Source organism: Odontomachus brunneus, unplaced genomic scaffold (genome assembly GCF_010583005.1).
Source record: "Odontomachus brunneus isolate Ranch 3 - 2012 unplaced genomic scaffold, Obru_v1 Obru_scaffold_007, whole genome shotgun sequence".
NCBI classification, from domain to species: Eukaryota; Metazoa; Arthropoda; class Insecta; order Hymenoptera; family Formicidae; genus Odontomachus; species Odontomachus brunneus.
In genome coordinates, this window is record NW_022639457.1 from 2,233,379 (window position 1) to 2,245,700 (window position 12,322).

General features: G+C 38.9%; 1 protein-coding gene across 10 annotated transcripts in view; it reads right to left on the bottom strand.

The window, feature by feature from the left end:
• Window positions 1-2,657: 2,657 nt before the first annotated feature.
• Window positions 2,658-12,322, bottom strand: part of LOC116853910 (phospholipid phosphatase 2-like) — a 25,149-nt gene continuing 15,484 nt past the window's right edge. For 9 of the 10 annotated variants that reach the window (XM_032835245.1, XM_032835243.1, XM_032835250.1 and 6 more), the window contains exons 3-6: window positions 9,029-9,183; window positions 8,621-8,844; window positions 7,917-8,037; window positions 2,658-7,447 (exon numbers count right to left, since the gene is read on the bottom strand). In XM_032835245.1, the coding sequence (XP_032691136.1) occupies window positions 7,163-7,447; window positions 7,917-8,037; window positions 8,621-8,844; window positions 9,029-9,183 (785 nt within the window). In that variant the 3' untranslated portion in view covers window positions 2,658-7,162. Of the gene's footprint in view, window positions 7,448-7,916; window positions 8,038-8,620; window positions 8,845-9,028; window positions 9,184-9,763; window positions 10,508-12,322 lie in introns of those variants that run through there. The other variant, XM_032835246.1, reaches the window with a different exon arrangement.

Sequence of the window (12,322 nt, forward strand, 5' to 3'; positions counted from 1 at the left end):
CCACCTGTAGCACCGCGGGAATGCGGTCGACTCGCGCTCGTTGTGATATCGCTTAGAGGTCGGGAAGGGATTCATCAATAAAGTTTACTATTTTTCCGATATCGTTTTTCCAATTCTATAAATCGTCGTGTGCCCGCGCCCTCGTACGTACGTATACACATATATACACACACACGTTCGCATCGTACGTAGCGTGTGTGCATGTAGCCGCGTGCGGCTCGCTCGCGCGGCTCCGTTCGCTCGCGCTGCCATACACACCGGCCGCGGCCGTGGAGCCCAGTTATGAATGGCCTACGTCGGTTGACGTTAATCTGCCACTTCATCTCTCTCATCCAGCAGCCTCCGCGCGCGCTCTCTGTACCGCGCCAATCTCTCTCTCTCTCTTTCTCTCTCTCTCTCCTTCCCGCCACCCCCATCACTTCCACCTCCTCCGTCACCTCCTCTTTCTCCTCCACCTCCTCCTCTTCCTGCACCGCCACACGCGTCCGCCTCGAGCACCCACCCCACTCTCACCCTGCCGCGTACCCCCTAACCAATTGTTTCGTCGGGGAGCAAAAAAAGGAGGGCGAGAGCGAGAGGAGAGAAGAGAGGAAGGAGGTCGTGAGCGCGAGAGGGTGGACGGGAAAAAAGGGGATGGGAGGAAAAGAGTGAAAGAGAGAGAGAGAGAGAGAGAGAGAGAGAGAGAGAGAAAGAGAGTGGAAAACTCGGCCTCGACGAAAAAATGCTTCGGCCCGTCGCGTTACATACGCGTGGCCACCAAATTAAATCGCTCGTTGTTTCGCCCGCGCATCCGTCCGTCCGTTCGCGTGCGAACGAAAAATAAAAAAAAAACGAAATGGGGAGAGAGAGAAAGAGGGAGAGAGGAAGGTAAAAAAAGAGGCTGACGAGAGGAGGGGGCGCGTTTATGGTGTATCTTGGCGCGCGCGGAACGTTTTATAGAAAACGCCACAGGTTTTTCGCGATGTTCTTGCTGAGTACGAGTTTCGGGAGGGGGGGGCGCCCGATGACGAATTTTAACCTGTACACTTTCAAAATGTAACACGAGCAATTTGCCACGCTCCACGTAAAAAATACCGATGAATAGCGAATTGAAAGAATATTACATCTTAAAGAGATTTCCATTTCTAAATTCGTTTAAATTCGCGAGGCTTCGAAACGCAACGCTGATTGAAATATCGTGGCGAGTTTTTTACGGTCTACTTTATCATATGTGAGTGCATTATGATCTAACGTTGAGGCGAGAATTAAAGGATGCCGTTATCAGAGTTCATATTTTTTATAATATCGATTTTAGCTGTCACCATTAGATGGAGTTCGCGTAGCGGACTACACGGGAATGCTACGAATACGTGATAGTAATGTGGACTTATTCCATCGAATTTCGATTTTTCGCTATTACAATTCGAATCGCGCTCTAATCACGCAGTCGCCCGATCGCAATCGCAAGAAGACCTCGACGAATTATGGGACTAATGGCGCACAGACCGCCGATAGAATCTTCCTCTACTTCGACGAATCTAACGACGAGTGTAACCCATCAGCGATCCAAGTCCGCGGTTCGTGAACGACTAACGCTGAAAACGTCAAAGTCACACGCCGACTTTGACGTTTTGTCGTTCGGTTCAAAACTTAACTACGGTACTGCTCGAGAACGTCTCGGTTTCTCGTTAACAAATCGAAAGTGTCGATTTTAATTTGTTAACAAAACAATTAACAGAAAGGCAGGCTTGTATCTAATTCTGAACATTGTTTTAATCTCTGAATACGAATGCTTAAACTTTCAACATGGAATATATATACTGAGTTTTTGTTAACATATCAAGATGGAGACTTTCCATTTGTTACAAAACAGTTAAGATAAAGGTGCCCGGGCACATGCCTGGACATTCTCATTGTTTTGGTTTTTAAATATGCGAATACTTAAATTTTCAACGCAGAAAATATACGTATTGATCATATGCATATATTCTATGTTGAGAGAATGTTTAAACATATTCGTATTTAGAGACCAAAACAATAAGAACGCCCAGAGTTGACTATCCAGGGATTGATACTTTTACCTTTTACCAGTTGGAGATTTACCTGCACCGTAGCGGGTCACAGAAATAAAAACGATCTCTCGCTCTTTCAAGTCGTAGTTTCCCAGACCGGTGGTTGTTCTCCCGCCGACGTCGAAGGATACCGATCGCCGGCCGCGTCCTGTAAGATTTATTTGACGACACGAGGGTGGAAAACGAGGGCGAGGGAGAAAACGCGGGATTTCAAAGGGAGCGCGATTATTCGTTCTGCGCGAGGAAGAGGAGCGTAGGAGGGCCGAAATGGGGGAGAATTCGATCGAGGGGGAGAGAACATTTTGTCTTTAATTTTTGCATTTTATTCCCCTACGACAGACAGACAGAGCGAACTGACGACAGAGGAGTACTCTTTACGTACGAAACAGCGTCGTCTCGCGATGAGATCGCTGCGGGATGGCTGCGAACTCACGAGATACACGTATTCATGATCTGCGAGAGAATTCCAAGATTTTCACGAAAACCTCTCGCGACGAGAGCTTACACGAGATAAACGCGCAAAGTGGCGACTCATGACTTATAATGCTCGTTAGCTGAAAAATTAATTTATCTGTCTTTACACAAGCAGATACTATCTGTCTTTGCTACTGTAAAATATTAATTTTATTTGAATTTTATCGTGTCACAAGCGATTTGGTCGATTTACGCAAGGTGCAATAAGAGTACATGAAAAGCACCAAATAATATTGCCATTCGCGACGTTACGAAAGAGGACGTTGCCTCGAGATCGGCTGAGTCCTATCCAGATGAGGTACTACACTAACGATACTAAAGATACTGTACAATTATAGCAGAAAATCCATAAACGTGATCGCACGTCGCTGCTTCGTATGTATAGACTAATTAAATAATTAAATAATACCCACTGCTATTTTACCTCTCCCTTTTACGAACCATTAAATATGACATTTTTTACAATATATACAATTTCGCACTGCGTGACCACGTGGAGGTATCACGTTGAACGGAGTGGGAGAGAAGGCAGGCACGTACGTAAAAACTACAATCGACAGCGCTAAAGTGCACCTCTCGTCGAGATGTAATCGCTTTAATATCGCGTAACTTATCATTATACCCGTGCGGTTGCATTGTCGTATAAACATTGCTCGTATTTATGGTCCATAACTTTGACAGGTAATACTTTATTATACTTCGCGCCTACGCACGTTATTCAATATCATCGGAAAATATTCGTCGCGAAAGAGAGATTTGCGTCTTTGACACATGTGTCTCTTTCTCTATTACTCTTCTCTTCGTGAATGTTCCTCGTTTCGTCGTTAAGAGAAGAGTGCAGTTTTGCGGCTAATCTAAAAGCTCGCCTTCTTATGCCCCTTTAATCCCGAATCAGACTAGCGATTGCCGACTGACAATTAGCGATTTAACTAATTAGAACAGCACAATTACTTTGCTTTAATTGGTTGAAAACTAATCGTCAATCGCCAATTGTCAATCGCTAGTCTGATTCGGGCTTTACGACGTGTGTCAGTCGCCTACGTGACGGACACCGGGGACAATAAAACGAGATTTCAATGATCCGAAGTCTGTTTGTGTAATCCGTCGCGCGTATTCCATTTGTCTGATCTATCTAACTGTACAGGCGTCCGTCTTGTTCCCGCGACGTCGATTGCGTAAATGCCTTCGTCGCGCACTCGTCGTTTCGTTCTTACACCCGCGCACAACCTTCCACGCGATTGTACGGCGAGATTGTACGGCTTAAATATATCAAGAATCTCATATCGATAGTAACTATTAACGGAGAATACGTATATGTGAAAGTTGCATTTCGGAATGTAAATCGAAGGTCTGCAGTATATGTATATCCGCGGAAATAGTCAAGACCTTTAAAAATTTGCGCGAGTAAATCAAATTCCACCCTAGTCGAGCTCGACAACTACGTTCTCGCTGTGATCGACTTAATCTTCCGATGCATCATTTGATCATCTTCCTATCTAAACAGGAAAATTGCATTTGCTGACACACAAACACGCGCGCGCACACACACACGTGTGTGTATGTACAATACCCTCCAAAAGTTTAGAAATACAAATAAAAATAAGGATATTAAAATGAATATTGTATAATAATTCTGTTTCGCATTTACCTTTAGAAGATCGGCATTTATGCTATTTAATAGAGCGAAGTTTTATGTTTAGGAATCCATTTTCTGTATTGCTATGCGATGAAATTTAACAGACTCATGAGCAACCGAAGTCAAAATGTTCAATTTTACTTTAACTCTTAGTAATACGGAAACATAAACTTGTAGAGAAATTTTTTCATAATGTTTTACACGAAAGGAATTAAAAAGTTTCTCAGATTTTTTCTTGCGTTCGTGGCATGTCTCAAATTGAGAAGAAAATTTTCCATTTTGTCCATTCGTTTTCATAAAGGCCAAATTACATTAGCGATTGGTGTTTGGCGATTGAAACTAACCAATTAGAACAAAGGAAACCAAGCCTGAAGCTCGTTGATTCGTCAAAATTTAATCTTCAATCGTCAATGGTCAATTATTAGTGTAATGTGATCTTTATGAAAACAAAATAGACAAAACTTTTTTCTCAATTTGAGATATGCCACAAACGCAAGGAAAATCTAAGAAAATTTTAATTTCTTCCGTGTAAAAGATTGAAATTTTCTATACAATTTACATTATGAAAAAATTTCTCTACAATTTTGTGTTTCCGTATTACTAAGGGTTAAAGTAAAATTGAGCATTTTGAATCTAGTTGCTCATGACTCCATTAAATTTCATTACACAGCAATACACAGAAAGTGAATTCTTAAACTTGAAACGTCGCTCTATCAAATGACATAAATGCCAATCTTTTAAAGGTAAATGCGAAACAGAATTATTATAAAATATCCATTTTAATATCCTTAGTTTTATTTGCGTTTCCAAACTTTATGGAAGGTACTGTATATATATGTGTATGTTTGTGTATGTAATATATAATTTCAGATTATTTGAATAAAAAGATCATAATTTTATATCGTTATAAAACTTCATGAATTAATGTGTACACCGTTTTGATTTTCATGTGTATTAATTCATAAAATTATAATAACATAAAAAGTACAATCATTACATTACACATAAAAAAGCTGAAATTGTTACAGAATCCACTATGTACAAACCGACACATATATTATATGTATATTTATACATATAATGTATATATGTATATATATATACATATAATATATATAATATATACATATGTATATATATAGAATATTCAAAAGAAGAATTCATAACTTACAGGGTAGGCAGTATACTAATTATACTAAGTAAAAAATGTTTAGTAAACATAGGTCGAAAGATCAACTCTTTCAGAATTATAAATATTTTTTGGCTTTGGTAACGAAAATTATTTGTCTGCTTTCACTGATGAAACGTGTGATGAATGAATATGCTATATTATTACTTTGTTATTATTTTACAAAAAATGCCATATATGTCTTCCATCCATTCTACGCACGCTTGATATCTTCGTATTATAGAATTTTCTGATTTAGATAGAAAATTTTGCATAGAAACGTCGTGCAGTTAGAGTATTTCCATTGGCAAGGCCATACATAAAACGCATGTTTGCCATTTCCTGATTAGAATAATAAGATGACATAATGGAGAGGATTCTTGCTACCAACGTCTCTTGCAACACTGCAATCACTGATAGTAGAGAGAAACAGTGGATCACAATGGAAGTACAACTTGTGTGATCAAAACTGAAAAGCACTTGTAATTCTGAAAGGATTGATTTTTCGATTGTCTACAAAATATTCTTTAGTATAACGAATACTACTACTCTGTAAGTCATGATTTTTTTCTATATTGCACTCTGTATATTGTATAATATATCGTATATAATCGGGTAAAATAACGATTGTAACGCGACTATGATTTTTTTATACTGTTTGTCATACAATTATACATGAGAGATTAAAAGACTACGCACGTCTTACCTCTGTTCCGAGTTGCAAAGTGCATCGAAAGACTAAAACGAGGACATCTACATAATGCATTCTCTGCTAAGTGTAAATGAATGATAAGAACGAGTGGAGCTCGTTTATTAGAGAAGTCGCATGAGCAATTAAATGCCAGGAGGATGATTACTAAGTCATCTCTCTCATTGAAGCGTCATTCTCTCCAGCTAATCGCGACTCGATTATTAAACCCCGGGGAATCCCTACCTCACAGCTATGCGAGTCAGTCAACAGTGGCATCTACACTTCAACGTATCTCCGTTACATTTTTAACGCCTCGCGATCGAAGCGTCCGAGACTTGGATATGTGCGTTTCTCATTTCAACGGAATGTAAAATAGTACCATTATCCTACGCTGAGCGCTTTGTAAATTAATATAAAAGTAAGTTTCGTGCGATTTCACGATCGATACATTATATTTCGGAAGAAACATTGATGTCCGCGCGGTAAAAGATCTCAGTTCGTGTAATTGAATAGGGATCAGACGAAAAGTCATGGCTCGATATCCTCGTCATCGTGACTGAGAACGTTCGTCAGAACATTCGACTGAAAACTACAGGAACCTCCTACTAAATTTTATTTACAAAATTTTACAACCGAGATTTTCCCAACAAGGCCGGAAAATAGAGGAAAGTTAATTAAAAATCATTTACATGAGCCGAGTATTGTTTTCTGCACACGATTATTCGACTCGAATCAAATCGGTGATCGCCGGAGCAGTCACTTCGAAATTCTCATTTCTCGGGGTAATACAGGAACTACAAGATATTGAATGATATTGAATGATAATTCTAAAACGTTCCGCTCTCATGTTATCAACACGCTAAACGTAAACGCACGTTTAAAAAAAATGCATTTAGAAAAACGTAGAGAAAAAGCATCGCACACAGTGAGAATCCATCGGCTGATTCTCGCAGATAGTACGAGATGCTCCTCCCCAAAATGAGCAATTCGAATGTCGCGACTCACCGGGGATTCTCCAGGTTCCCAAGTTTCTCCGGTTCTTGTCAGTCCCTCAGATCACTCGCGGCAATATTTTTTCCGATACATTTTTTCCAAACGATCGCGGCGTTCTTTCGGTGCGCCGATGCATCGACGCCGCGACGTCACTTCTCAGCGAAGTTGATCTGCCTGTTGTCGGCCTCGTTCGCCACCTTCTTCATGCCCACGATGACGTCGTTGGTGGAGTTGACACGGAAATATTGGCAGATTACCACGAGGAATGTGCTAAACATAATGCCCAGAACGACGCCGGCAGCAACGTCCCACCAGTGATGCCGGTTGTCGCTGACTCTGGTCGCGGAACACACCACAGCCCATACGCACATCAGGCACTGCAGCCACGGCTTGAAGTACATCATCCGGGTACGCAGGCGATTCTGTAGGTACCACTGCAGGACAGAAGAGAAAAAGATCCAGATTTTCACGAAATTCTTATCCAGTCCTTGGGGTCGAGTCGAGGTCGCGGCGAGTAAGACCTCTTGAAAACGCGCGTAAAATCGGTCCTCCTACATTTCTGCCTCCTTGACATCTTTCACCTTTCTTACTTTAGAACGCAAGTCGCGTTCGTCTTTCACGGCGGCGAATTTACTTTGCGATTCTCTCGCGCACACGTCTCTATTTATCTATCGCGGCGCTCCGCGAAAATCGATATACTGTTAGTCTGGATTTTTTTCGGTTTTTATCCAATCGGTCGTTCAGATATTGGCTATCGGTATCTGAAGAGGCAATATCCAATGTTGGTAACGTGGCTCTCTGCATTGCCCACGCGAGGCAATTGGATGCGCTTCTCGTGGGTAAGTCGTGTTTCCTTTTCGTTTCTAATTTTTATCCAAGGATAAATAATTCTGCACAACTTACCACCAGAAAGATACTCATGCAGACGGATGTGGCCGCGTGACCGGACGGGAAAGACCTACTGGCGTCCATGACGAAATATGCTGAGTTCACTGTATTTGTACAGGTATAAGAGTGAAAGTATCTGCGAAGAAAAAAATTTGAAAGAGTTATACAGTGAAGTCACCGCTTTAATTTATAAAATGCTAAGTAACGCGGAAAATGTTAAACGCGTTATAAACTTCTGTACAACCGACTGTACACTGCGGCTATATACTGTGGCTGAATGCACACAACAAATAGGTGGTAAAAACTCGCCTCTTTTTGACCAAAACTTAGAAATGATCGTATCCTAATATTAGGCTGAAAATAACAGTGCATTCTAGGAAGCTACTTGATTACTTAAACTTGCAATTATACGTTTATAGAGAAATTGCATTTTAAATGTCACTGTAACGCGTGGTCTGACCAAGTCCAGCACTTTTCTATATCGTATCCGACCCTACGGCATTATCGACACCATTTCTGGTGTCAGCAATTATTACTATAATCCGTCACGTGTACTTCCTCCTTTCTTCGTCAGACCACACGTCCACGTAATACATCTGGGACCCTACGAACACGTCATTCGCGTTCATCTACCGTACCACCTACGCTACAATGAAAGCCGACCTAATTACGCGTAGGGTGCCCAGCCAGGACAAAGGAACGCAAAGAGGATCGCTTACTCATTGGTGCAGTTAACTGCTTCACGTGGTCTACACGTGTCGAGAAAATGTGGTCGCGGCTCGCCGATCAAGATTTTTAAACATTCGCAGACGACACAAAGCACGATCGAGACTACGACGTATTGGCGGTACCAAGTCCAAACATATTTTGATCTGGAACCGTTATAATCCAGATTGTTTTCGTAATTGTCGTCGGAATAACAGGTATATTCCACGATCCATATCTGAAATCGGTCAATAAAATCCATATGTTACTATATTTGTGTGAATTTACGAAGGATATTGATACAGGAGGCTTCTACTTTTTTTTTCATAACGTGTAAATATGTGTGAAAGAGATTCAAAGGTCGGTGTAATGGAGAGAACATTGGAAAATTGTCAGGAAAGAGTGCGTGTGAAAATACTTACTACTATCAAAGGTATGGTGAAGACACTGATTAACAGTAAAGCCATGGAGATGGTGTCGCCGGTGAATTTGAACGAGATCTTCGGGTCATTGCAAAAGAAGCCCAACTGTTTATATGGAATTGCACCAAACTCCAAAACACCCAAGGTTATGGCCACTGAAAAGTACAAAATAACAAGATAAATTCGTGATTGATCTGATTATACAAATCGTATTATAACTAATGTAAGATCCTCTTAACTCATATACTCAATATTACTTAAAAATCAATAAGATAGGAAAGGTTGTCTCATTTTTCTTTTGTAAGTTTCAAAACCGTTTTATCCAATAGGAGAGCTCTTTTATTGAAAAATAAATTCTCCTATTGGACACGAAGGATAGGTCCCTAAACTTACAAAAAAAAATCAAACAACCTTTCTGACCACGAGTGTATATACCGTTTGATAAATAGATATAAGAGAGAGAGAAGACTTATTATAATAAATAAAGACAAAGTGACTTATCACACAATTATCGCATAATGACTAAACTTATTTTAAAACATTTTGCACGTCATCGCATTCCTTAAACCGAGTTCAAAAAAATAATACGCACGCGCAAACGACTTTTACGTTCTCCGGCGGCGAAATTCGCGCGCAACACAAACACATTAGACCACCAGCTACGATCGTCATAATCGGCCGATATACTTGTCCCTTATCGTCCTTTGATTTTTTTCCGCATTAGTATGTACGCACAAAGAGCACACCAGTTACGCTGAAAACACTTGACCAATGAATGCGATGTTATCTTCCACGTCACGTGACCTTCTGCCGCTTTCTTCTCATGCTCCTCTTTTCCGTTCATGCTGCGTGATTTTCCCTCGTCGACACGTTTTACGAAGGGATAACCGGTGTTCGTAGGCAATAGCCAGAGAACGAGTAGATCGCGATATTCTCACACGTTCGCGCTAACACGAGCACTAACTGGCGTATTTCGATCACGAGACGCAACATGTCTCGTCGCTCTCGTCGAGTGACGTGCACGAAACGGCGCGTGCGCGCATATAAGTGACGTGCGTTGATGATTTTATGACCAGCGACACGTCAATTCACTTCAGTTGTATGTATGAGAAGAAATCTCAGTTCACAATAAGTGTTATGAGACAGCGAAAATTTGCGAGAGTTGTGCCTGAGCACATTGCACTTTCGTCCACGTTGAAACTCTCCGTTGTGTTTCTTTGATATCTTCATGGAAAAGAAAGTTATGTATCTGCGAGTAGAGACTAAACGAAAACTGATGATTCAGAAACAATTACCTATATTCTGGAACTCTTTTTTATCGTTAAAAGCATCTTTGAAGTAGCTTTTTGATCAATCTTCTGATTAGCTGTGAGCCACTTTTGAAAGTACTTTTAGTAATAAAAAAAGCACAAACCTATATCTCTGGCTAAATTCATTGTGATATTCACTGTCAGTACTGAAAATCTATAGTATAACATGAAATATAGCTTTCCAGTATTGACAGCGAATGTCGGAATGCAGTCTTTACACACAGAAACATATTCTGTTAATTATACTGTTAATATTATATTGTTAATATTATATTGTTAATACTAAAAAACTTAGATTACTCTTCTTTTTTTAATAATAGTTATATAATTTAAAATAAAAAATATTTTCTTGATAATAATTCATAACAAAATATGTTTATAACAAATTTGATTAGATAATTTCATTATTATAAACTCAGGAGAAAAGTTTATTCTCTTTACAAGAAGAACTATTATAAAACTTTATTGGAGAAGAAGTTGTTTGACTCTGTGTAGTAAACAAACCGATTGTTTTAATTTAATATTCTTGGTTGAAATGCTAAACTTGCTATGAATCAAGCCTTTTTTTAACTGATTTCATTCAACTAATTTAATTCAATTAATTTACTACTAATTAAAATAACATAAACATGACATTAATTTGATAACGCACGAATTTCGAAAATTCAAGATAAAAACCAGTGGATGACACACAATATCTCTTATCAGAATTAACAATGTGTCCAAATGGGAAATTTATAAATCGCTAATGAGGAAACAGTACATCAGATTACTCATTCTAGCGGCGTGAGTTCCGCAACGAAGGGATTTCCATAACCATGTTTATCTTCCGTTGCGGGAAAAGAAGAAAAAAGTATCTAGCGCTGGTGATTAATCTCAATGTTAGACAAGGTGAATTTTCCTAATAAATAACTGCGAACGAATTTACGAAAATGAATAGATTATATATAATACATAATTATATAATAAATAATAAATTAGAGAAAAATAAAAACGTGTTAATTCGTGTTATTCGATAATTTCGATGATTCACATTACCACATATACTGTGATTGCCAAATTATTATGCAAATTTTCTCCGGCTTGTGTAGTATATTGTCATATTGCGTAGAAACGTTACACACGTAGCGACAGCTTGACAATCTAAAATGGGAGGCACACACTCTTGCATAAAAGCATAATATACAACATAAGATAATTAACCAATCAAAATCTTCATTTTTATTGCCACGATGAAAATGAAAGACTCTGATTGGTCAATTTTCTCATGCGTTATGCATTATGCCTTTATGCAAGAGTGTGTGCTCCCCACTTTACAAATTGCTAGATGCGTAAGATAAAAAAGGATACCTCAAAAACAAAAGCAACATTATCAGGTCGGAATATTAATGATAATTGTCACATGTAAATACTATCACCATCTGTTAGATCCAGCTCTACCAATAAGGAGTTTCATACTAAGATAATATAATAAAATAAAATGTCATGTAAGGTTGAATACATTCACACACACATGTAAATTATAATAATCTATACGTACATAAATAAATATAATATAAATTAAAAATTATATTATCACGCGAAGATAATATGCAAATAATTCATGTAGATTTAAAGTTTACGACAATGAGCCTGAAATAGTGTATAAATGCACGCAACGCAAAAATGTAAATTTGATTTACATTTTTAACATTTTCAAGCCTTTAATAAACTATATACTTCTACACTTTTTATTGCTATTCCTGTATACTGCTGTTTCTCAAAATATATGTATAAAAATAGTATACGACCGAAAAGAATCAGAAAAAAATAAGAAAAAGAAGGAACAAAACAATCAGTTTTTCGGTTTTGAAAATTTTGTAATCTCTATATTCGTTGCATAACGAATAATTCTTTGCTATTTCTCTATATCTGTCTATCTATCTATCTCCGTCTCTCTCTCTCTCTCTCTCTCTCTCTCTCTCTCTCTCTCTCCCTTCATCTC